At 44.1% G+C, this 26,203-nt stretch overlaps 2 protein-coding genes across 4 annotated transcripts in view; one reads left to right on the top strand and one right to left on the bottom strand.

Annotated features, from left to right (window-relative positions):
- Positions 1-26,203, bottom strand: part of exo1 (exonuclease 1) — a 58,467-nt gene that overhangs the window by 9,963 nt on the left and 22,301 nt on the right. For all 3 annotated transcript variants that reach the window (XM_049601184.1, XM_049601185.1, XM_049601186.1), the window contains 6 exons: positions 19,225-19,412; positions 18,965-19,067; positions 18,680-18,875; positions 13,883-14,069; positions 1,523-2,057; positions 420-509 (listed from right to left, as the gene is read on the bottom strand). In XM_049601184.1, coding sequence (XP_049457141.1) covers positions 420-509; positions 1,523-2,057; positions 13,883-14,069; positions 18,680-18,875; positions 18,965-19,067; positions 19,225-19,412 — 1,299 coding nt within the window. The remainder of the gene's footprint in view (positions 1-419; positions 510-1,522; positions 2,058-13,882; positions 14,070-18,679; positions 18,876-18,964; positions 19,068-19,224; positions 19,413-26,203) is intronic.
- On the top strand, positions 16,136-17,777 carry LOC125903983 (zinc finger BED domain-containing protein 4-like). The gene is made up of 2 exons (XM_049601226.1): positions 16,136-17,012; positions 17,215-17,777. The coding sequence occupies exons 1-2, from the start codon at positions 16,161-16,163 to the stop codon at positions 17,680-17,682; spliced, it is 1,320 nt and encodes a 439-aa protein (XP_049457183.1). The 5' UTR covers positions 16,136-16,160; the 3' UTR covers positions 17,683-17,777.

The raw sequence follows: 26,203 nt of genomic DNA, 5'->3' as shown, positions 1-26,203 counted from the left end.
TGCAGCAATATGTTAAAAATGACAATGTATGTATTTCCAGAATTTGCAGTCATGAGTGAGAGGAGCCTTTAATGGTCATATGGTCTATTCCCTTCAATTCTATGCAGATTAAAGCTGTCTTTTTCAATTTACATTTATCTTACATTTTACTTTTACAGAGTAAGGGATGATGTGCTTATTTGATTAAGAAATTAAATTAGGAACTTATGAGTTGGATGATATTATTTTATAGTTTATTTTCCTGTCAACATGGAAATACTCATTACCAGCACATATCAAGCCCATAAGGATGACATAACACTCCACTGTGAAATGGCAAAGAATCTCTGGAAATACTTAGTGCCTTTAAAAGAAGAATTAAAAGTAAGTTTCAAACAACAATTTGCAAAATGCTGGCTGTAACTCAGGAACAAACTCACCTTTGACCTGAGCATGCCAAGTTTCTTATCTTCTTCTATCGAGTGTGTGGGACTCTGCTCTGGCTCAGAATCTTTGCTTGAACTCATTTCCTGAGGAAATACATAACAAATACGTAAGAACACAAAACCACACTACCAAAATGGCTTTCTGCACACCCACTCATGATCCATATGTACAGTATCTCACATAAGTGAGTACACCCCTCCCATTTTTGCAAATATTTCATCATATCTTTTCATGGGACAACACTATAGAAATGACCTTTTGATATAACTTAAAGTAGTCAGTGTACAGTTTGTATAGTAGTATAGATTTACCTTCCTCTGAAAATTACTCAAAACACAGCCATCAACATCTAAACAGCTGGCAACATAAGTGAGCACACCCCACAGTGAACATGTCCAAATTGTGCCTAAAGTGTCAATATTTTGTGTGCCAGCCATTATTATCTAGCACTGCCTTAACCCTTTTGGCATGGAATTCACCAGAGCTCACAGGTTGCTTCAGGAATCCTCTCCCACTCCTCCATGATGACATCATGGAGCAGATGGATGTAAAGACACCTTGCGCTCCTCCACCTTCAGCTTGAAGATGCCCCACAGGTGCACAGGTGAGTTTAGGGCTGGATACATACTTGGCCAGTCCATCACCTTTACCTTCAGCTTCCTCAGCAAGGCAGTTGTCATCTACTAGGTGTGTTTTAGGTCATTATGTTGCGAGGGTCATAAGGACAGAGGGATGTCGTATGCTGTAAAGCCCTGTGAGGCAAATTGTGATTTGTGATATTGGGCTTTATAAATAAAATTGATTGATTTAATTGTAAAATATTCAATTTTAATCCTGCTCTGAATTTTGCAGCTCAGTTTCTGCAGAGGGGCGATCATGCTCTGTCTATACTACTATACAAGCTGTACACTGACTACCTTAAGTTATATCAAAATGTCATTTCTATAGTGTTGTTCCATGAAAAGATATAATGAAATATTTGCAAAAATGGGAGGGGTGTACTCACTTATGTGAGATACTGTATGTGTGAAGGCTCACCCAACCACAAGGGATGTAAAGAGATTTATAAAGGCAGTGGAGATTTTTATGAACATACAGTTGCAGTATCGTCTTGGTACGAGGAGGGGAAGCTGTGGGTGAAGACTTCCTCTTTGTGGCACGAAGTGAGGTAAGGCTGGGACTGGGAAAAGTAGGCACTGTCCTGGGAGCAGGTGGAACCTGGAAAGTCATTATTTTCCTCTGTGTTTCCGTCGGAGGAGGAGTAACCTAGAGGTGACATGTCTCCAGGGGGTCTGTGGGTCTTTGTGAATAGGGGAAAACTCTCCCTCTTATACTGAAACTGCTGCAGGGAGGTTAGGCCTGAAGTTGACTTTGGCGTTCTCGATTGTTCAGTCGAAGAGGAGCTGCCTGACCACTGAAACAGCCTGAGACCCTGACTGGCTGAACTGGGAGATGTGATGCTAGGTGGTGGAGGCGGGCTGGGGGTTTCCATAGATGGGACATCAGGACCATCGCTGTCATTGGTCTGGATGCTGAGTGTATTCTCCTGGGTAAGACTCCCACCCTGAGGTAAACCCTCTTGAGCAGTCTTAGTGCTCAGACTGGCTGCTGAACTGGAAATGCTGAAGAATCTGAATGTGGGAAAAACACAACCACATCAGAATAATATACAGTGTTAACCTTAGTGCATGTTAAGGCTGCATGGCTAAGGCAAATAATTATAGTCCTAATTATTCTGGTAAATATCACAGCTGTAGTCCCCGGTTCATAGAAACAGTTCAGCATTTTGGGAAATCTGATTATTTGCTTTCTGTCAAAGTAAGAAACAAAAAGATGTATATTAAACTCATGTGTGGACATGGTTATCCTCACGGCATTTGATCTCTGTACAGGTGCAACGGTACCAAACCTGGCAACTTCACCATGACTTCAGAAAGTCAAGTCAGGAAAAGATGGGAGTGACCACAAGAAGAGCTGCAGAGAAAGGATCCCTCTCCCAGGATGGACAAACATGCAATAGATGTTATGTGTACAGAACAGAGCAACATAATAAAATTATAGACAGATTCTAAACAATCAATCATTTATTTGTCACATGAAATCATATGAGGTACAACTCCAGTAAGGGAAAAAATTGATACAGCATAGTATTGCTATATTTTGCACGGCAATAATCTATTGGTACAGAGATGCCAAGTATCAATCTTTTATTATATACATTATTTATTTTTGCAAATACACATTTTACAACTTTTGGTACTAAGAATATTAAATTCAATTGTTTTTTTGGTCCATTAGATGGTGCTGATGGGTTTTTTTTCCCTTGTGAGGTCAGCAGAGGTCTCAGTCAGCAGCATTTGGCAAAACAAAGATGGAGGCGCCGGTGAAAGAAATCAGAACTATGCCGTCCCGTTTAAATCAAATGTCTGGATATATTTTGGATTTTTTTTTTTAACACAGAAGGGTAGAGGGCTTGGATATCACACATGCGATTTGCAAGCAGTGTCATATGAGAATAAAATACACTGGGAATACTACAAACATGAGGGCTCACCTCACACTCCACCATCCAAGCTAACGCTAAGCCCACTCCGCCGAAAAACCAACCAACACTGGACACACTTAGCTTGACAAAACAACCATCCAACTTTGAGAGAGTTAAGAAAATAACACAGTCCAATACCTGCGTCATGTGCAAAGATCTGGGCCCATACAGCGTCATTGCAAACAAAACACTATAACCCAGGTATGTGATTACGTCCCCACTGTTTTTTTCACCGACACAGCCGTATCCAGGCTCTACAGAGAAGTGAAGCATAAAGTTTAGGAATTTTTGAGTGCAGCAGGAAAGGTGGCATTGACTTGTGTTGCCAAAACTTTAAGGTCAGTGGACTCATCTGTCACTGTAATGGCACATTATGTGACAGAGAACTGGCGACTGCTGTCTCACATTCTCTAAACTAGAGGGCGTTAAATCGGTGTTGGTATGTCTGTCTGCTAATTGGCAGTTGGAAAAAGGTGATAAATTGCAATATATCGGAATACATTTTATCACAATACTCAGCATATCACAATACATTTCATATCGCAATATTATCGTATTGTGGGTCCTCTGGCGATTCCCACCCCTAAACTCCAGTTTTTACATTGTTGGTTGTTGCCTTATAATTGTCTTTGTTTCCAGATAGTTTTGGTGATCTATGGTTTCTGGTTGTGCAATTATTTAACTGTAGTTTTGGGTACAGTTGCTTGTGTTGTTTAACTAATTAAATCCAATTAAATTCATTGATGTCAACGTGCTGTCAAGGAAGGTGATCCAGACTCTGATAGGCTACATCTCTTGAATCACTTGGGGCATGCATAATCTTTTTTTTTCTTTCTTTAAAAACACATATCTTGACCTCAACAAGACCGCTGCATGGTTGCCCCTCCCAAAAACACAGGCAGTGACTCTGCTTCGCAGCCACCTCTGAACAGCGTAGAGCAGTGGTCCACAGCAGGAACAGAACAGCACCTCACATTCCCGCCATCATACTAGTACTTATTCAACATAAAGCACATACCTCCTCTCCTTCTCTCCCAGAATCCTCTGCTCTGACAGATCGCTGTATAGAAACAGAGCCTCCTGGCTGAATGGCACTGTCCAGGATTTAGCCAAGTTTTGGTGAATCAAAGGATATTACAGTTCCTGATATCCTGTTGAAAACTGATGTGGCATGGAGGTCATCCAGTTTATTATCATGTACAATGTACATCATATGTACAATAGCTAGCAGGACGCAAGTTCATCTGTGTCCATCTTCTCCATCTTTTCCTCGATGTTTACTGATGTTTACATTTGAGAACCTCTACCTGACCAGCTAATAGAGTTGCAGGAGAGGAGAGTTTACAGACTGATGAGCTGATTTCCTCATTCCAATGAGTGGCTTGCCATGTTTCACATAAACCAACCATATCTAGGCCATGCTGAAGTATCTAATAATTTATTGGTCAGGCTTGGGTAAAAAGTGATCTGATATTTACAAAACCAAATTTTAGGTTCTCTACAAAACAACGCACAGTTACTATACCCAGCTGCTTATACCAATAAAAAGTTCCCACACCTAACTTCCTCTAAAACTATACAATGCCTCAGCTTGAAGTCCCACTCAAACAAGCATTTCGAAAAATACCTTTTTTCCCCGCTGAAACCCCACAATCAGTAGATTTGTAAAAAGTAAAGGTGTTTTTTTCCAAGTTCAACTCTGACATGCAAATCCATGCTGTTGGTCTATAGTAAACAATCTGGACAATGATGGTGTTTAAAGGAAAGGAGAACTGAAGAGTCTAAATAGAGGAAGCAATCATAGCTTATTAGCTGTGTTGCACCACCCAATTCTGATTAACACCACTCTGCCTGAGTATTAAGTGCTCCACAGAACAGGCAGAAAGATTGCAAGCTATCTCAGAGGGCTACTGTGACTCAGTATTGGTAGCATATTCCTGGCTGGCTTAAGATGAGCTTGTAATTTGGCAAGTAGCTCCATAAGAAGTCACTAATTGACCATTTTGTGCGGTGACCAGTTGACATTTTTTCCACCTTGGACAGATCCATCCTGGACACCACCTGCTCAGCCTGCTGCCCTCTGGAAGGAGGTACAGGAGTCTCAAAAGCAGAAACAACAGACCGAAGAACAGCTTTCACCCGTGGGCTGTCAGGACACTTAACACCCAAATTCCAAAACAATCCAGATAAAAGTACCTCACGAACTAGTGCAATAACAATATTCTGCCTGCATTCTGTTTTTATTTATGTATTTATTATTATTTATGACACTGTTTGTCTTAATGTAATGTTATGTTCCTGTCTCATGTTTTTTCTTCTTCTTTATTTTATGCACCTTCAGTTGTGGCACTCAAAATTTCATTGTATAGGCACCTGTACAATGACAATAAAGGATCTCTTATCTTATCCGATCCAGGCTAGCTGTTTCTCCCAGCTTTCAGTCTCCATGCTAAGTTAGGCTTACTATGTTCTGACTCCAGCTTTGTACTGAAAGCTCAAACAGGAGATTGAACCTCTCTTTCTCTTTCAACTGTTTGTAAATAGTCACTGAGAGTGCACTCTGGTACAAACTGGACTGTTTGTTCATTTAACAACCACTGTCTATCAGTTTTCCAACCTACTTTAGGCGAAACCACCTGCATTCACATGGAAACTTCGCACCACGCAGTCCAGTACTGGGTCTTACCTGTGTTAACAGCAGCAACAGAAAGTTTGCCCCGCCCTGTCAACTACAGCCACACACTGAATCTAATTCTATGGGAAACACTGTCACTGTTTAAAAGAAAGCATATTCCCCAAAGTCCTGAATACTCATTTCAGTAAACAAGTAATTTTATTCCATTTTTGCACCAAAATGTTTTTCCTACTGTTTTCAGTGGAGCATTTATCATGAGCAGTGGCTACATATATTGTTTCAAATGCTACAGCAAGCAAACACACCGTCTGCGGTTATTTTGACCTGACCAGCGGACTTCACTACAAGCTGACTGGCCGTTGAAAAATGCCTTACATTCTAAAACCAGCTGCCAGTGATTTGACCAGCTGAGTTGCAGGTGACACCATCAGCCGGCCTAAGTTGAGCTCTGACAGCCAGTTCACACCACTGCAACTTTTCTCTGTAACGTTCTAAAACTGATTCGCCTCATCGCGAATCTTTGGTCTGAACTCAGCTTAAAATGCCATTCTAAGGATTTCCAAATTCTGCATCAGGCCAGTTTATTTTTTTTTCTTCAGTCAAACATGTAATCGATTAATCTAATTGCAGTTGCCATCGCAGTTTCAGGCTGTGTAAAAGGCTGCGATTTGTGATTTAATGTAAATAAATGTTAACGTGTGTGCCTGTGAACATGACTGCCTCTGTAGTGTGTGTGGAGTTTGTTGACATCACGCCCACAAGCTATCCTGGTGTTTGCAGCACGTATGATCAGGTGATCACCCAGCGTGCAGCAGTGACCAACATATACGCTGAAAAAGAGCATGAGCACGACCAAGAACAGAGTTACTGGCAAAAAAAATGCCTATTAATTTGCGATCCTTTGGATTCAGGTACGGCAACGTTGAACAGAAAGACGTGCTGTGTAAAAGTTTAAAAGTTAAAGTCACCACATCCTGCGGCAACACGACCAATCTATATCAGCACTTGAGACAGCACAGAGAAATGTAGGAAGAATGCATGCGAGAGAAAATCAAGCCAAGTAACGTTAAAGACAAAGAGACAACTGAAAGCCACCAGAGCCTCATAAAACAACATCCAAGCACAGTTAAGCATACATTTGTAAGTGTCACGGGGAAATCACAGACTCCATAACAAACTATATAATAACAAATTAAATATTGAGCAATTTTGCTTGGGTTCGGCCCACTTGTCATGCTGCTGTGTTGTGCTATGACGTGCTGTAATTTGTCATTTACGTGACAACGCCTGAATGCAACACAGGCTAGCTCCACTGTGTGTGCAGTGCTGTGCTTTGCTGTTGTGTGAGAGCTGTGTTTGACTGTGCTCAGTCTGTTGATGGTCATTTACACACTGTCAATAACAATAGCTATGTCAGGTCAGGTCAGTGCCCCCATAATATAATGTAGGGGAAACACTGAATCAAACAAGAAGACTCATGATACGTACATGATATGTATTATATTGTAATCGTAATCACAAATCGCGATATTGTCCACTCAAATCGCAGTTGCACATTTTTATCAAATCGTGCAGCACTAATGCAATCAGGGCTTGACGCTAACTTTTTTCCCAAGGAGCACATGTGGTCCTAAGTTGAAAAAGTAAGGAGCGCACAAAGAACTTTAGGGGCACAATGTAATAAACGTGATGCAAATAGACATTTACAAGCAAAATTATTTAATGAATTTGTATGCAAAATGTACAGAAAGGTAAAATCATCAAGTTTTGAAAAAGTATTGCAATTTAATATTGTCTTTAATGTTATTATCTTATATTTATTATCTTTGCAATATGATCAGGGTTCAACGCTAAGGTTTTTTTTTTCCACTTGCCCGGTCGGGCAAGTTGGTCAGAGATCTACTTGCCCGAAGTCAGTTTTTACTTGCCCTATAAAAATTGTTTAAGCGGCTATTAAATAACAAAGACTGCAGTTATTTTTATGCTATGTAATCTTTATTCACATTATATTTATTAATTAAAACAACATATGTCATGTATTGTAGCTTAATTCCTACACAAAAATGACAGTGTCAGGGCTTAAAGTGAAAAATTTGTCAATTGTTCTCCGTCTATAATTTTGCGCCCTACTTGAGCCATGTCCACCTCTATTTATTTTCATCCCTCTCTCCAGTTCTGCTGTGTTAACACCGGGTTTAATATATTTTGCTTCCATCTCTCTGCCCTGCTCTACTCTACTTCAACACTACTTAGCTCTCTCTCTACTCTACCAGTAGACTACCACATCCACCTGTTGCACAAAACGCACACAGCAGTGTTTCACCTAGGATGGAGTTGTAGCAGCGGAGGTGAAGCACGAAATGCATGAAAAATAATTTTCACATGTGTGAAACTTTTTTGTATGCTTGCAAAGCACAGCCTGCTGGGATGTTTCTATGTATCTACTGGCACCAGAAGGGCTCTTTAGGACTAAGTACATACAGTACATGTGTGCACAGTAATGAGCAGGTGAAATGTCTGTCTAGCTTACATATGAGGTGTCTCAAGATTTAGGAACATACAATTTTATTGAATATAATAAAGTAAAAAGTCACTTGACATGCTGCTGTTTTGTGCTCTGACCTATTTAAGTGTTGGAAGTTGTTATTTACATGACAATGCCTGAACGCAACACAAGCTCAGCATGAGTGCCGTGCTGAGCTGCTGTGCAAGCAGCATGTTTGTCTGTGCGTAACAGCAGTCTGTTGGTGGTTATTTACACACTGTCCATTTCAATAACTTTGTCAGCTGACAAACTGCACCGGGCTCAGGGTCAGGTTTGGTCAGGAAAATGCGGCCTGAGCCGCTCTAGCGTGCTCACCTATGTGTGTGGCGGAACTCCGCCGTGCGCGATACAGAGAGCAGAGGAGAATTGTTAACGCGTGACCAAGTAAAGACAGAAATGACATGATGACATAACATCATAAATAGTATACTGTTATGTTATTATATGAAGCGTCCGTCGCACAAAATAATATCAATGGGGGCTGTGGGCAGGACATTGTTACACAGCTGTGCCTGTGACTTCAGGCAGAGAGACCGCTGCATCAGACCAGAAGAGCACGTTTTAAAATACATTTATTTTATCAATTAGTTATTAACTTATCTCCTCCGAGAACCGTCACATTATCGTGGTGGAGGAGTTTGAGTGCCCTAATGAGCCTAGGAGCTATGCTGTCGGGGGCATTTTGCCCCTGGTAGGGTTTCCCATGGCAGATTGGTTCTGGGCGAAGGGTCAGACGAAGAACGGTTCAGAAGACCCTTCTTGATGGATAAAAACAAGGACACATGTACCCGGTCCGGAGGGTTACCGGGGCCCCGCCCTGGAGCCAGGCCTGGGGTTGGGGCCCACGGGCGAGCGCCTGGTGGTCGGGCCTTCACCCATGGGGTCCGGCCGGGCCCAGCCCGAACCGGCTACATGGGCTCGTCCCCCTGCAGGCCCACCACCCGCAGAGGGATCCAGAAGGGTTCGGTGCAATGTGGACTGGGCAGCAGACCAAGGCGGGGGCCTTGGCGGTCCGATCCTCGGTTACAGAAGTTGACTCTTGGGACATGGAATGTCACCTCTCTGGCGGGGAAGGAGCCAGAGCTTGTGGAAGAGGTTGAGCGCTACCGGCTAGATATAGTCGGCCTCACCTCGACACATACTTCCGGCTCTGGAACCCTAGTCCTTGAGAGGGGTTGGACTCTCTCCTTCGCTGGAGTTGCTCCGGGTGAGAGGCGGAGGGCCTGGGTGGGCTTTCTGATAGCCCCCAGACTCTCTGCCTGTACGCTGGGGTTTACCCCGGTAGACGAAAGGGTTGCTTCCCTGCGCCTTCGGGTTGGGGAACGGGTCCTGACTGTTGTCTGTGCTTATGCACCGAACAACAGTTCAGAGTACCCACCCTTTTTGGAGTCCCTGGGATGGGTGCTGGACAGTGCCCCGACCGGGGACTCCATTGTTCTGTTGGGGGACTTCAACGCTCACGTGGGCAATGACAGCGGGACCTGGAGGGGCATGATTGGGAGGAACGGCCTGCCCGATCTGAACCCGAGTGGTGTTCAATTACTGGACTTCTGTGCGGGTCGCAGTTTGGCCATAACTAACACCATGTTCAAACATAAGGATGTCCATCGGTGCACGTGGCACCAGGACAGCCTAGGTGGCAGGTCAGTGATCGACTTTGTAGTCGTATCATTTGACCTGCGGCCATATGTTCTGGACACTCGGGTAAAGAGAGGAGCAGAGCTGTCAACTGATCACCACCTGGTGGTGAGTTGGATCAGATGGTGGGGGAAGACGCCGCGCAGACCTGGCAGGCCCAAACGAACAGTGAGGGTCTGCTGGGAATGCCTGGCGGAAGAACCTGTCCAGATGATCTTCAACTCCCACCTCCGGGAGAGCTTCAACCACGTCCCGAGGGCAGAGAGGGACATTGAGTCCGAATGGGCCTTGTTCCGCTCTGCCATTGTCGAAGTGGCGGTTGCGAGCTGTGGCCGCAAGGCCGCTGGGACTAGTCGTGGCGGTAATCCCCGAACCCGCTGGTGGTTACCAGAGGTGAGGGGAGCCGTCAGGCTGAAGAAGGAGGCCTACAGGGCATGGTTGGTCTGTGGGTCTCCGGAAGCAGCTGACAGGTACCAGCGGGCCAAGCAGAACACAGCGGCGGCAGTCGTGGAGGCAAAAACTCGGGCGTGGGAGGAGTTCGGTGAGGCCATGGAGGAAGACTATCAATCGGCTCCAAAGAGGTTCTGGCAAACCGTCCGGCGCCTCGGGGGGGAAGGCGGCAACTTGCTCACGCTGTTTACAGTGGGAGCGGGGAGCTGCTGATGTCAACTGGGGACATTTTCGGGCGGTGGAAGGAATACATTGAGGAGCTCCTCAATCCCACCAACACGTATTCCAGTGAGGAAACAGAGACGGGGGTCTCGGGGGCGGGTCGTCCAATTTCTGGGGCAGAAGTTGCTGAGGTAGTGAAACAACTCCGAGGTGACGGAGCCCCGGGGATGGATGAGATTCATCCTGGATATCTCAAGGCTCTGGATGTTGTAGGGCTGTCCTGGCTGACACGCCTCTGCAACACTGCGTGGACATCGGGGGCAGTGCCTCTGGAGTGGCAGACTGGGGTGGTGGTCCCCATTTTCAAGAAAGGGGACCAGAGGGTGTGTTCCAACTACAGGGGGATCACACTCCTCAGCCTACCCGGTAAGGTCTACTCAAGGGTGCTGGAGAAGAGGGTCCGGTCGATAGTTGAACCTCAGATTGAGGAGGAGCAATGTGGTTTTCATTCCGGACGCGGAACTGTGGACCAGCTCTTTACCCTCGCCAGGGTGCTGGAGGGGGCATGGGAGTTTGCCCAACCAGTCCACATGTGTTTTGTGGATTTGGAGAAGGCTTACGACCGTGTCCCCAGGGGCATCCTGTGGGGGGTGCTCCGGGAGTATGGGGTTGGTGGCCCCTTGCTAAGGGCCATCCGGTCCCTGTACCGAAGGAGCATGAGTCTGGTTCGCATGGCTGGCAGTAAGTCAGACCTGTTCCCGGTGAGGGTTGGACTCCGCCAGGGCTGCCCTTTGTCACCGGTTCTGTTCATAACTTTTATGGACAGAATTTCTAGGCGCAGCCTAGGGGTGGAGGGTGTCAGGTTTGGTGACGGGAGGATCTCGTCCCTGCTTTTTGCGGATGACGTGGTCCTCCTAGCTCCATCGAACAGTGACCTCCAGCTCTCGCTGGGGCGGTTCGCAGCCGAGTGTGAAGTGGCTTCAAGTCTGAGGCCATGGTCCTCAGCCGGAAAAGGGTGGATTGCCCACTCCGGGTCAGGGGGGTATCTCGGGGTCTTGTTCACGAGTGAGGGTAGGATGGAGCGGGAGATTGACAGGTGGATTGGGGCGGCGTCAGCAGTGATGCAGGCGCTTAACCGGTCCATTGTGGTGAAGAAGGAGCTTAGCCAGAAAGCAAAGCTCTCAATTTACCGGTCGATCTACGTTCCAACCCTCACCTATGGTCACAAGCTCTGGGTAATGACCGAAAGAATGAGATCGCAAGTACAAGCGGCCAAAATGAGTTTCCTCCGCAGGGTGGCTGGGCTCAGCCTTACAGATAGGGTAAGGAGCTCAGACATCCGGGAGGGACTCGGAGTAGAGCCGCTGCTCCTCCACATCGAGAGGAGCCAGTTGAGGTGGTTCGGGCATCTGGTAAGGATGCCTTCCGGACGCCTCCCTTGGGAGGTGTTTCGGGCATGTCAAACCGGGAGGAAACCTCGGGGCCGCCCCAGGACACGATGGAGGGATTACATCACCCGGCTGGCCTGGGAACGCCTCAGGGTTCCCACGGAAGAGCTGACGGAAGTGGCTGGGGAGAGGACTGTCTGGGCTTCTTTGCTGAGGCTGCTGCCCCCGCGACCCGGACCCGGATAAGCGGAGGACGACAAGTACGAGTACGAGTACTATTAACTTTTACTATTTTTAGCAACTTGCCCAATCGGGCAAGTGAGTTGTTAGTTTACATGCCCGACCGTGAGTTTTACTTGCCCCGGGCAATCGGCCAATCCTTATTGCTGAGCCCTGATGATTATCTTACATAATGTTATTACTATCCTAAAACATTCTCCAGGTCCTCTGAAACTCTGCAGGACTTGAGCCTCTTTCACACAGAGCTTTCGCAGCACCCACCGCGGGGTAGGGCGCAGAGGACAGGATTTGGGGGAGTACAGGCTCATTCATTAGCTACAGCTCCATGGTGAGTGTTTTCGGGTCTACTTCAGGCTCTTCTCTGCTACTGGAGGCATGGTGCCAAGGTGTCGTCACAGCACGTTGCGGTGAAATTAAAAAAATTTCAATTTGAGTGCAGGCTGGCGGTGTGCACTGCTCAGCTTGGCGGCAGAGTGGTGCGCTCTTGCGCCGCGGTAGCACATATACAATGAATGGGTTCGTTGGCGGAGGTCTGCACTTTGCACGCTCTGCTTTATTTCCACCCTGCCCAGCAGCGGTACCGTGGCGAACAGTGCCTAAAGCGGTCTTCACATGATAAGAACAACGCGCTTCACTCACCGCCAGGTGTGGCGCAGCGGCGCGGTCAAAGTTCAAATAATTCCAACTTTGAGTGCAGCGCTCGGGCGGTGCGCGACACCAAGGGTAGCGGTGCCGCTTTGTCAAGCGTTGCCGCCCTCTCCATAGACAAACAATGGGACAGCCAGCGCAAAGCAGTTTTACAGCTGATCATGTGTAGAGGCCTTTACACATGACTATGGAGAGGGCTATGGAGAGGGCAGCAACGCCTAACAAAGCGGCACCGCTACCCTTGGCGTCACACACGATATTCATTGTGCCGACAGTGGCTTGGAAAACCGCCCCTAAACTGTGTCACACGGGGAAGAGGGAAGAGGGAAGGCGGCTGGAGTTCCTCCAACATTTGCGGTTAGAATATCATATTTTTTTACTGACAAAAATATAGGCTGCTTTGGCTGATTTTTTTTATGCGCACATGTGCCCCTAAATATTTTTTACAGTTCGCACACACCTATTTTTAGTCGCAAATGCGAGTGAAACGCTCGCACTGTCGAGCCCTGGCAATCACTGTGTAAATAATCAAATTAAGTTATAGACAGTATGGAGTAAACTGACTGCATGTGTTGTTTGCCAAAAGTCCTTTATGGTAACCATACGTCTCTAGATTAGTCAGCTATAAGTCTAATGAGATGATCATTAGATGTGGTTTAATTAGGAATTTCAATGGTTAACCATTAATCCGTCAATCGGCAAGAAACTTTTTGACCCTATGTCGGTCTATAGCTTAATTTCCCTCCTTTTCAGTTTAGTAGCGGTGCCAAAACTATGTCAGTGTTTCCCCCACCTTTATATTTGGGTCTGTCTCTACATAGTCTGAATGGGCGGAAGTTTGCTGCATAGATCAGCCTCTCATTGGAGGGAACGAGCCACCCGCTGAAGTCCCGCCCTACCGCCTCCGGCTGTGTAGCAGTTTTCAACCGTTTTCAACACGTCCTTTACTAACTTTTGCGATGTTTGATCTTGTGGGGATGTAGCCATTTTTCTGCCATGGTTCGCATCCTGTTGGCGATATTTTTGTGGGCATGTTGCACCAAAACCTGTTTCTCCCCGGCAATATTTTTGCAAGCTTAGCCCAAGCAAAACTTTTATTTTGTTATTCCCCACTAACCAGTTAGTTACCAATTAATGAGTGTTGGGCTACAAAAAGCGAAGTGAACCAAAACTGACATCCCAAGGTTGAATCCCTGTGATATCACCTGCTGCATGTGGCTTGGCCATCTTCCTCAGCTTCCTGGTTCCTCCTCTGCAGCAGGGTGGCAAAGCGGTTGCGTGGTCGGGGTGGAGTGGTTAATGTTGGTTTGTCTGGATGCTGGTCTGACCTGGATCGCTTCTGACTGGATGACGAGTATTGCTGCAGCACATCCTCGTCAGATACACTGGAGTCTAAGGGAGAAAAACACAAGCACAGTTCAGATGAAAAAACGGGCTATACACTGCTGCTTTTAATTTTCTTTTTTACATCATTGTCTACATTCTGCTTTTTTATATCATCCTACCTAACACATTGTTAGATAGCATATATTATAGCCGATAGCAGATAATTTAATTTCATAAAAGGAGGACTGGGTTTGGTGATCCTCTAACAAGCAAAAAATTTAACACCAATCCTTTTCAGGACAAACTTAAGCTATAAATGTCAGTGAACTTCACATTGACTATAAGGGGTTAAAAGGAGTCAATAGTATTCCTTAAGTATTTTTTTTCCATTTCAGTTATTTTAACATTTCTGTTCTTTGCTTGTTTATTTTTGCAAATTTCTCTATGTCTCTTGAAATTCAATAGCTTTATTGGCATCAAAGTTTAAAAGAAACGATTTGGCCAAAGAACAGTTGTGACAACCTTGTTCAGTCTGCCTGCGCGTGTCTGACTGTGCTCCCTCTCTCTCTTGCAGTTACTGGGAGTTGGCTGGTGGGCGGAGCTGGGAGAGAGTGCTTGCTAGTACCTGCCCTTTTGGGTTGGACCTGTACAGGGCATAAAGGACCACCCTTTTGGTCACACACTCTCTCCCAGCTGGGCCTGCTGCAGCCTCTTCTTCCTGTTTCCTTTATTTGGTATACTGCACCTTACAACACACATTACTCCATGTCTCGCTCATCCACACACGCCTAACATGACTGATACACTTCCTACTTGCACATGCCATCAGTTATTTGTGCTTATTTGTCTGAGTTAAATAAATTAACTTTTGAATGATATATCTGTGTGTGGCCTCCCTTTTGTTGCCGGCGTTGAGCCACTCGGTAACACAGTACAAAGTGGAAACTGATCAAATATGAGGACAATACACAAAAATAGTGTTATTAGCAATAACACAACATAGATAAAATATAGTATGTAAACTTGTCCAAATGGCTTATGTCTGGTGGAGGATGAAGGTGTACAGTGCAGTTTTTTTCCCTTTTTTTTGGTGGCACAAAACCAACCCCTAAAATACATTCAACATATCATCCATAGTGCGAGAGAGAGTGAGAGTATGTGTGTGAGTGTGTGTCAAGATGCTACTTGAGATATTTTTGTTTTTCATTTCAGTGATTTCAGTGTTTTAATTCTTTGTTCCTCAGTTTGTGTCACACATTTACATAATGTGCAGCTAAGTATTCTTTCTCTCCCCCTCCTGGAGACCAAAGGCATGTTCTGTAAAAAAGAAACAATACATTTAGATTAAACGCGAGATAAAACACGACAATATTTCTCGTCGCATTAAAAATCTGTCTCGCAAGATTTGTGAGCTATCCAAACTTCTATTTGTGACCTGTGGGGGCAGTAATGCGCCTTTGCTACGTCTAGCCTGCCAGAACCTAAAGAAGGAGAAGGAAAAGAAGAAGAGGAGGAGAAGGAAGCAGAGTGGAATCAGCCAGAATGAGGTTGGAAAATACCGGTATTACCATTGAAGATGCCCCCGCCACTTTCAAATCGTTTTTTTGGCAGCATTTTGGGTACCCGGCGGAAATGATAAATGGCAGTAGAGTGACTGATAAGACACGGACAATATGCAAGCATTGTATGAAAATAATGCCGTACACTGCGGCTAATACGAGCACGATGCAGAGACATATACAGCACCACCACAGCTCGGTACTCAAATCAACAACTGCACCTGTGAAGAAAACACTAACAGGCCAGACAACGCTGACAAACGCATTCGGACCTCAACTTCCACAGTCAAGCACCAGAGCCACAACAATAACAAGAGACATAGGTGTTTTCATCGCAGCAGATATGAGGCCATTTTCTGTGGTAGAAAATCAAGGATTTCGGCGACTCATCCACACACTGGAACCGAAGTACACCATCCCATCACGCACGCATTTTACCCGCACAGTGATCCCGAACCTCTATGGAGAGTCCAAGAGCAAGGTTGTACAGATCCTGAAAGACGCAGAAAGCATCGCCATAACAACAGACGGTTGGACATCGAGAGGTACGCAAAGCTACATCACAATTACAGCCCACACAATCAACAGTGACTGGAAAATGGAAAGTGTTGTACTACAGACTCGCCCACTTTTCGAGTCCCACACAGGGGCAAACATAGCTGAGGTTTTACAGACAGCTGTTACTGACTGGGAGCTTAACAAACCCAACCACGGCATCGCTATTGTTACTGACAATGCACGTAATATGGACGTGGCCATGCGCGAGGCGGGATTGAAGCCGCACATTAAGTGTTTTGCGCACACTATAAATCTTGGAACCCAAGCTGGCCTCGGTGTTCCCCGCGTCGCTCGTTTGCTCGGGCGGGTGAGACGTGTGGCTGCTTTTTTTCATCGGAGTTCAACGGCTACCGCAGTGTTAATGTCCAAGCAGAAACAGCTACAATTGCCATCACACAAGTTAATCATGGACGTTACGACGCGATGGAACAGCACGTTGGATATGCTGGCTCGTTACCTTGAGCAGCAAGCTGCCATAGCAGCAGCTCTCACCAGCCCAGAGATAAGACAAAACGCCCGAAGCATTGATACACTTGACAGCTGCGATGTCAGAGATGCTGAAGACCTTGTGAAGCTGCTGCATCCTTTGAAGACAGCCACCACAGTGTTGTGTGAGGAGAAGAGTCCCACAGTGTCTCTCATTGTGCCACTGAAGAGCATGATTGAACAGAACATGACACCAAATGATGGAGATTCCACCACCGTGGCCAACACAAAGACTGCAATCCTCACGAATATTGCAAACAGATACAGTGGGGATGCCTTCAACTATCTGCTGGAGTGCACGGTACTGGACCCAAGGTTCCGGACTCTACCTCAGCTAGACCATGACCAGCGTGAGGCCGTCTTCCTGAGGGTACAGAACAAGGCAGAACAGTTGCTGCAAAAACAGGTATATATATCACTTTAAATTGTATTGTGTATGTTTGTCAACTAAACATTTTTAAGAGATTGATGAAGTGTGTGTGTTAGAAACATGAGAGCATCACTGTGTGTGTGTGTGTGTGTGTGTGTGTGTGTGTGTGTGTGTGTGTGCGCGCGGAGGGCTATTAGCTGCTTATCAAATTTAACACCAGTGTTTCTTCTGTTTAAAGACCACAGCTGAGGAGAGGGAAGAAGGGGCAGCAGGTGGAGCTCACTGTCCCACACACGGTAGAGAGGAGGCTGTGAGAGATGATGAGCCCGAAGTGACAGAACCTGCTCCCATAAAGACAGCACTTGAGGACCTGTTAGGGAACTCTTTTTCTACTGAGCCAGAGGAGTCCAACAGTTCAAAACAGGCTGAGAGGGAAGTTGAAAACTACAGAAAAGAGGCCTTTATCCCTCTCAGTGGCTGCCCTCTGAAGTGGTGGCAAGAACACTGCTCCCAATATCCTATGCTGTCTCACCTTGCCAAAGCGTGTCTTTCTGTCCCTGCTACCTCCGTTCCAAGTGAGCGCATCTTTTCAACAGCAGGAGACATAGTCAATGCGCAAAGATCCCAACTGCTGCCAGAGAATGTGGACATGCTAATATTCTTAAAAAAAGAACATGGCTGTGTAGTTGCAGCAAGTTGTCAGTGACATACTTGGTCAGGCTCTGTTTGCACTATTTGCACTCTGTATTGACAGAGTAGAACTTTGATTTGGTTTGCACATAATATTGTTTGCACTTTAAAAAAAAGGAGGAAATATTTAATTTTATTATTTTTTATTATTGTTTTATTTTAACTTTTATAAATTTTAGTTCTAGTTTCAATTTGTGGAAGAAGAAGTTTATTAACAGTTAAAAGAACATGGCTGTGTAGTTGCAGCATGTTGTTAATGACATACTTGGTCAGGCTCTGTTTGCACTATTTGCCCTCTGTATTGACAGAGTAGAACTTTGATTTGGTTTTGCACATAATATTGTTTGCACTTGAAAAAAAGAAAGAAATATTTAATTTTATTTTAACTTTTATAAATTTTAGTTTTAGTTTCAATTTGTGGAAGAAGTTTATTAAAAGCTCATGCTTACATCATGCATGTAAAGAGTTATAATAAAACATTTCAAAATGCATGTGCAACTCGATTAAATAAAAGTCTGTTAGTCCAGTCATATATTTTGTCATTGTAGTTTTCTTAAAATCTCGTCTCGTCTCGTTCTCGTGAACCCAATATCGTGTCTCGTCTCGTCTCGTGAGCTGAGTGTATCGTCACACCCCTAATTTAGATTAAGATTAAGAAGCTTTATTGTCATTGCAAGGGGGTACAATGAAATTCCGTTTGGCAACATCTCCTTGTAGCAGCACTATGTCCTAGTCATAAAATATAATGTAATATAAACAGTAAAATAGTAAAAAGATACAAACAACCTGCAGTCAAAAACCCATTCATATCCTGTGCCAATGAGCAACTCTATATCTATGGATGTTCAAAAACCTTGTCAGTAAACTATTCCACAGCCTTACTTGAAATGATCATCGGCTGTCATCAACTTGAGTTTTTTTGTGCAGTAGAGGATTCGTTTACAGAGAGAGTAAAATGAATGTATTTGTGTTAAAACATACAGCAATCTAAACATTGCTTGTTAACAGCTCACCTTCTCGCAGTCTTTTCACCTGCAGTTCTCTGCAGGACAGCCTCAGACCATCCAGGCTGGTGATTCTTTCCTTCCCCCTGGTAGAGGCAGGCCTGTCTGGGGAGGCAGCAGGTGCTGGCTTTAAGTCTCCACTCCAGATACTGTGCCCAGTGGGGGCTGGTGAATCATTCCAGCAGCGATTACTGGGTTTAGAAAGCTAAAAGGATATTTGGAAAGTTGTTCTAAATAAAATGTGACACATAATTTGGATCATCAGATCTCCTTTAATTGACTATGATTTGATACCTGTGGAATGGGTTTGTCTGGGTTGAAGACATCTATCTTCTCCATGGTGTTGATGTCAAGGTTTCCTAAGGCCATCTGCAAGCCCTGTTCATCTCCTAGATTGCTGGATTCAACATCATCAAGGATAGAACACTGTGCAAGTTATAAAGAACTTACAATTTCCCATTTCTAAATTAAATTTAACCAAGGATGACACTAAATAATTTCCATTAATTACTAAGGAGACATCATGTCCGGTGTGATCCAGGACAGGGGGATACAGTCCAGCGTAGCTGAGGGTGGCCGGGTCGATGTGCTCTGGGTACGGGTTGAGGGGTACAACCTTCCTCCTGACTGGGTCAAACACCAGCTGGTAGAGGAAGGTGTTATTGGCTCTGATGAATCCCGCGATGTACTGTTCAGGGACCACTAGATTCATCTTCAGGTACTGGCCCATCTTTCTGATCACCTGACAGAGCAACCAGAGCTCACAATAAACAGCCTGCCACTGGAGCACTGCTACGAGGTTTTACTAACTAACTAACTAACTTTTTGTGATAAGGTTGGAATTAGTGCAACTCCTGATTTACAACTTATAGACTCACTTTCTGTATATCAATTTGCTGAATATTTTATCAAAAAAATACCAGTAATTGTGTAGAGGACTTCATTACCACATAACTTTATTAAAAATTGATAGATTTTAATTGTTTTTCTACGGTATTGTTACCCTTAAAGCCTTTTCTGTATTTTCCAAAATGAGGACTTTTATATTGTGAAATATTTACTGTGTGATTGGAATGGTCCTTTAATATTCAATATTTGTTAAGTCAATTGAATTCCACTGTACTGTTCTTTTTTGTTGGACTTATGCAATTCATTTAGATTCAATGTTTCTGTTCATAACTGGGTTTGAAAGTGACAGATTTGTACTAAAACATTTTATTAAATGTTACATTGTTTCTCTAATTTCATATCTCTATACTGAACACTTAATATTTTAAGTGCACAAGTGCGCTAAGTGCATTCACACTGCATAGTACAGGAAAACTGAGTGTACTACTGGTGCATTCAGAATGGTCCAAAAGTTGAGTGTGGAATGATGAACGTTTCTCTTTCTCAACGGTTGCCATCTTTGTGACATAGTGGAAGCTACTTCACAAACTTCTGACATGGTGGCAAGGAGCCTTAGCTGGCTACAGTGAACACCTCTGCCTTATATGGATATAAGTTATACGTGTTTTTTGCACTAAGTACCAATACTGTTGTCGAAAAGAAGCCATCAGTAATGTTTGTTGGGTCTGTAATGATTTGGTACCATGAACAATAATGCGAGTGCTAATGTTAGCTTGCTACCTTACGTTAGCATTCATTAGCTAGCTAATTTGCTCATAGCTATGGCAGCACATTTTAATCAGCATGTTGTGGCGTAAATTTGGTTTTTGAGTAGGCAGAGATAGTGGTGAATTTTTGGTGATAATCCTCCACTAGGGCTGGGTGATAGAGCCAAAAATTCATGTCTCTGTATTTACAGGCTGACTGGCGATACATGATATACATCTCTGTATTTTCTATGAAATGGGCTACATGTTTTCAGTTGCAAGTCAAAGCCACATTTGAGATGTCACAAGCACTTTTATAAAAACAGACTGATGAAAATAAAATGCAAAAACAGGGATTTTTTCCTGTTTGAAAATATACAGCTGCACAACATGCAAATGAAACAGCTGTATGTTAACTTTTTGTACATAGCACTGGGGCTACAGAAGTTTTAAGGGTTTGCAGCATAGGACATAAAACTATAACGTGAGTATAAAAGTATCAAGTAGGCATAAATCCATTGTAGTTTGGAACAATTAAAAATTTTGGGGGGGAGTTAAATGTCAAATGAATGTAGTGCTGGAAAGTGATTTAAATATTTTATTTATTTAGGCTATTAAACTTATTTATGCACATAGCATCAACAGAGAGGCTGAGGGAGGGAAGGAGCGAGAGACACTTTGTCTATGTTATACATGTCTTGTATATAAAATGGCTTTTTTTTAAAAACAGATCTGTGGCCTGTACGTGTAACATATAGACGGATGTTGCACCGTAGACAAATTAACAGACAGACTAAACAGAGTAGCAGCTCTTTCTCTCTTAGTGTTTCTAGAGAACCGTACCAACGGAAGTATGTGATTTGGGACGCACAGTCTATGGCATGTGGGCTGAACAGTGGCCACAAGTGACAATTATGGTACAGTGGTTCACATTCGGATATACTGCAACAGCACAAGTAGAGAAGAGTCATAAATGTGACTGAATAATCTTAACTTAAGGTATACTTACAAGCTTGTTCTGGCTCAATTCAGTCACGACTGATAACAGAGCTATCTCCATGAAAATAAGAATTTGGGATGTAATTCAAAGCTTTGGAACAAGTTAGTCAATGGAGATCGAGTAGATCAAGTGGATCAGTCAAGATCATGGTGTCAAACTACTATTTCCAAGGTCGAGTATGAAGCCTCACGCTCAAAAGTCACAACTGACTTATTAACGTCTGAAGAATAACTACTTGAAGATTGCCAACATTATACCAGAAGAAGGTGGTACCTGAGTGAAATAAATAAAGCAAGTCTGCTTTATTATCTCTGCCAGGCAAAAGCCTGGAGGAGATCATGTGTTTAGGCATGTGTGTGCATGTTTGAGTGTTTGTATCTGTCTGTCTACAGCAACACTGAACAAAAAATTAAGCACACTTGTTTCTGGTCCCATTTCTTACAGCTTTAAGTTAAAGTTCTAAGACATTTTTATGCACTCCGTTTACTTAGATGACATGAGCAAGGAAGGAGATGCAGCCAGCAGATGTCCATAACAGCGGAGCAGTTTATTTCTCAAACACAGGTATTGAAATTACCAGTGTGGGTCATTACGGGTATGTTTGTGGGGTTAACTAGGACACACACATCGTGGCCATCCTACAAAAGGAAATAAGAAAAGGAGGATGGCAACATATTTAGCCTCTCATTAGCTAAACTGACTGCACCTGAAAGAGGCATTCCTTTCCTGGCAGGGACGTTCAATTTATCCTACCTGCCTCAGGTGGGTCAGGTGATCTCAGGTATCTCTGAGATCTCTCTCTGATATCTCTAATGTAAACTCAATAACACACAATCCCTCACTCACAGATACACAGAGATACACAGAGAGAGAGAGAGAGAGAGAGAGAGAGAGAGAGAGAGAGAGAGAGAGAGAGAGAGAGAGAGAGAGGTGAGTAGAGATGTGTGTAAAAGAAAACCAAAATAAATAAAGCCCAGCCATTTCCCTGGAAGTCATAGAAAAACTCAAAAACACACATTCACTCAGTTTGTTCACAGGTTGACAATCTTGACATCAAGGAGACCCTAACACTTTCTCAGAACAGGAGATGAGGAGAGGAAAGCTCTGGTCCTGCGCTTTCATGTGATATGCATGGCATTTCTGCGCGACCCTGCATTCGCGAGTAATCCATCTAAAAGTAATGTGTGTGCAAAGCTGTATGAAAGCTTTGTTATACATTATTTTAGCGTAACTTTATAATTTTTTTTTCACTGTGAAAACATTGGATTACCAACAAGTGCTTGGCCTTGTTGGAAAGCTACAATTCCGCTGTTTCACGTGATATGCGTGGCTTCTTGCTATGACGGTCGCAGAGAAATTCCACAGAGAAGAACAATCAATCTCCTTACTTTTATTCGCTGTTTCCTGCGGTCACGCACGGGTCAGAGTCGGAGGCTGAGAGGCTGAGCTGCGCGAGTCTGCTCTCACCTGCCCGTGCAGTTGCATGCAAAGGATTATGGGGATTGTAGTTGCACAGTCATATTACCGGCTCTGTAGGAGAATGCACCTATACAACTACCGTGGCATTCCCACGACGGTATCGAGAATTTATTATCGCGACACCGCGAAATTCAACATATCGTTACATGCCTAATTTATAAAGCATTTTTCATTTATAAAAAAAATCTCAAAGTCTACAGCACAAAGTAAAAAGGTAGGTGCAAGCAGGTCTCAAGTCTTTGGGGCGGCAGTAGCTCAGTCCATAGGGACTTGGGTTGGGACCCGGAAGGTCGCCTGTTCAAGTCCCTGTCCGGACCAAAATATGGAGTGTGGACTGGTAGCTGGAGAGGTGCCAGTTCACCTCCTGGGCACTGCCGAGGTGCCCTTGAGCAAGGCACCGAAACCCAAATCGCTCAGAGCGCCTGTCATGGGCAGCCCTGCTCTGACATCTCTCCATTTAGTGCATGTATAGGTCCTGTTTGTGCATGTGTGTGCTCGGACCTGTGTGTAATTGCCAACAGAGTGAAAAAAAAAATGAATTTCCCCTCTGGGATTAATAAAGTATATAAAAATTTTTACCTTCAAGTCTCAAACAAGTCCCAAGTTAGTTGTGGTGAAAAGCAAGTCTCAAGCAAGTCAAGTCCCTGCTATAAGTCAAGCAAGTCAAGTCGAGTCATTGCTCAGGTCAAGCAAGCACATACAGCAAACATCTCCTCACGATCCGCTAGCTACAGCTCTGAATATGCTGTGATAAAGTCCGGTCTCTGTAGGCAGCCCAGGCTCCGCAAATGGCAACAAAAACATTTGGGTCCAGGCTGTACCAACCAGCCAGCATGAGACCAGCGAAAGCAAGCACACACGTGAATGTGGTTCCTAGAAAGGCAGTTGGAGCTACAAGCTACAATGACAGGGCTCTACGCTAACCTTTTTCACTAGGAGCACATGTGCTCCTAACTGAAAAAATTTAGGAGCACAGAGAGAAATTTTAAATAACACATGTAATAGGAAAACAACAAAATACAAATGCTACTCTGGAGCCACCCTCTGGTCCATCATGTGTGGTAAGGGCCCAGCACACACACATAGGGCTACATGGGGCCTACTGCTCTACTTTTAGACACAAAGGATATCTTTAGTCCACTGGCTTTTGTAGTTGGGTTGCCTGGCACGCTTAGCTGAGTTCATTGGATTGGACTCAGCTAAATTTTAAAAATCTAATTCATGGTGAAGGGTCATGCATTTTCCACTAGTCACTTCGAAAAGTTAGCTCCGCTGTGTTTGATAACATTGTTCAACGTAAACAGAAGTGCAACCCAGCAGTGCTTAATATGCCTTTAATACTGAATTAAAGCCAAGTCCTTTCGAGTCATCTGTCTCAAGTCAAAGTCAAGTCTTAAGTCATGAATACAAAGTCAAGTCGAGTCTTTTATCAATGTTAGTCAAGCAAGTCTCAAGTCATCGTATTTGCGACTCGAGTCAAGTCATGTGATTCGAGTCCCCCATCTCTGCTACACAGGTGTGACATGGGATTGTTAGAATAAAAGAACAATCTAAAATGTGCAGTTTAACCTTGATAAAAGACATTTATTAGGATTTTGCATGAGTAGCGTTACAAAAATGCATTTTTTGGTTACAGATACCCCAAAGAATCAGTTAGTATCTGGTGTGACACCATTTGTCTCCTGCAGTGCGACACACCTCCTTCACACAGAGTTGATTGTGGCCTGTGGAATGTTGGTCCACTCCTCTTCAGTGGCTGTGTGAAGTTGCTGAATGGCAGTGGATGAATGGCATGACAATGGATCTCAGACTATTGTCACAGTATCTCTGTGCATTCTGCCATCAATAAAATGCCCCTGTGTTTGCTGTTTGTAGCTTATGCTGGCCCATAGCATACCTCCACTGCCACCATGGGGCACTTTGTTCACAACACTGGAAATGACACAGTGCTATACAGTGTCTGCCATTTGCCGGTACAGTGTAAACCAGGATTCATTTGTGAAGAGAACCCCTCTCCAAAGTGCCAGACACCATCGAAGGTGAGCAGCCCACGCAAGTCAGTTACGATGATTAACTGCTGTCAGGTCAATATCCTGGTGAGGATGATGAGCGTGCAGATGACCTTCCCTGAGATGGTTTCTGACAGTTTGTGCAGAAATTCTTCAGTTGTGCAAACCAATTGTTCTATCAGCTGTTCAGATGGCTGCTCTCAGACAATGTTGCAGGTGAGCATGCTGGATGTGGAGGTTCTGGGCTGGAGTAGTTATGCATCACCTGTCGTTGTGAGGCTGGTGGATGTAATGCCAATTTCAAGGAAATGACGTCTTATAGTAGTGAAATGAACATTCAGTTCATTGGCAACAGCTCTGGTGAACATCTGTATCATAGTTTTGTGTGATCAAACTGCACATTTTAGAGTGTCCCTTTATTGTGACCATACTAGGACACACCTGTGAGGTAAAGATGCTGTTTTATCAGCACCTTGATATGCTTGATATCTTGGAAAAAACAAAGTGCTCACTAGCACAGATTTTAGCAAATTAGCAACCAAAACTGAGAGAAATATATCTATTGAGTGCACTGAAAAGTTTTAGCTCTTAAATTCAACCTGTGAAATTGGAAGCAAAAAAGTGTTACATTTAAAATTGTGCCCAGTGTAATCTGGCACACTACTGGATCAATCGGCCTGATATTTTGTGTGGATATGTATGACTGTATGGTCAAGAATCTCTCGTGGTTGCTGTGATTCAAAATTGTTGAAAAATCTATTTGACTGTTTTATACCATAATTGTCTGCTGACTCCTCACTCCTTTTGGCAAAAGTACAACTTTTGGATTTACAAACAAAGCTTTGGGATTTGCATCAATATATTTTTAAAGCAGCTGTGCAGAACTTTTTACCATTTATAAAACTGTGCCTAGTTCCTATCACCCCCCCTTGAAGATCTGCATATTTATTTGAGAAAAAAGCCTTTCTCTATATGGCTATTTAGCATAGCCTCGGTCGGTCGGACACAGCATAAGTCAGCAAACCAGAATACGGCACCCGGAGGTGGAAGTAAGTCTGCAAGCCTGCAGAGGTCCGCAGCCATTAAACCACAGAAGGAGAAGGAGCCGTGTTTACGAGTAGGATTTAAGAAACAGGCTAAATGACATGTAGTAGGGAGTAGTGAATGATTTCGGACACATTGCACACTCTTGTACAGTAGGTGGTGGTATGCACATGGAAGTTGTTTGCGATCCACCAATAAATTGAGAGAAGAAGAAGAGCCGTGTTTACAGAGAGTGCTCTTCGAGCAAGCGGTACCCAACGGGCATTGCTGAACACAACAGTTTTACCAGATGTATCTATAATGCCTTGGTTGTACTTTTGATGTCATGGCAGATAAAGAAGGAGCACGATCTAAAAGAAAAAGAACAGAAGAACAGAAGAACAGAAGAAGGCTAAACAGGACAGTG

Source organism: Epinephelus fuscoguttatus, linkage group LG16, assembly GCF_011397635.1.
Source record: "Epinephelus fuscoguttatus linkage group LG16, E.fuscoguttatus.final_Chr_v1".
Taxonomy (NCBI): domain Eukaryota; kingdom Metazoa; phylum Chordata; class Actinopteri; order Perciformes; family Serranidae; genus Epinephelus; species Epinephelus fuscoguttatus.
This window is presented reverse-complemented; position numbering and strand designations above follow the sequence as displayed.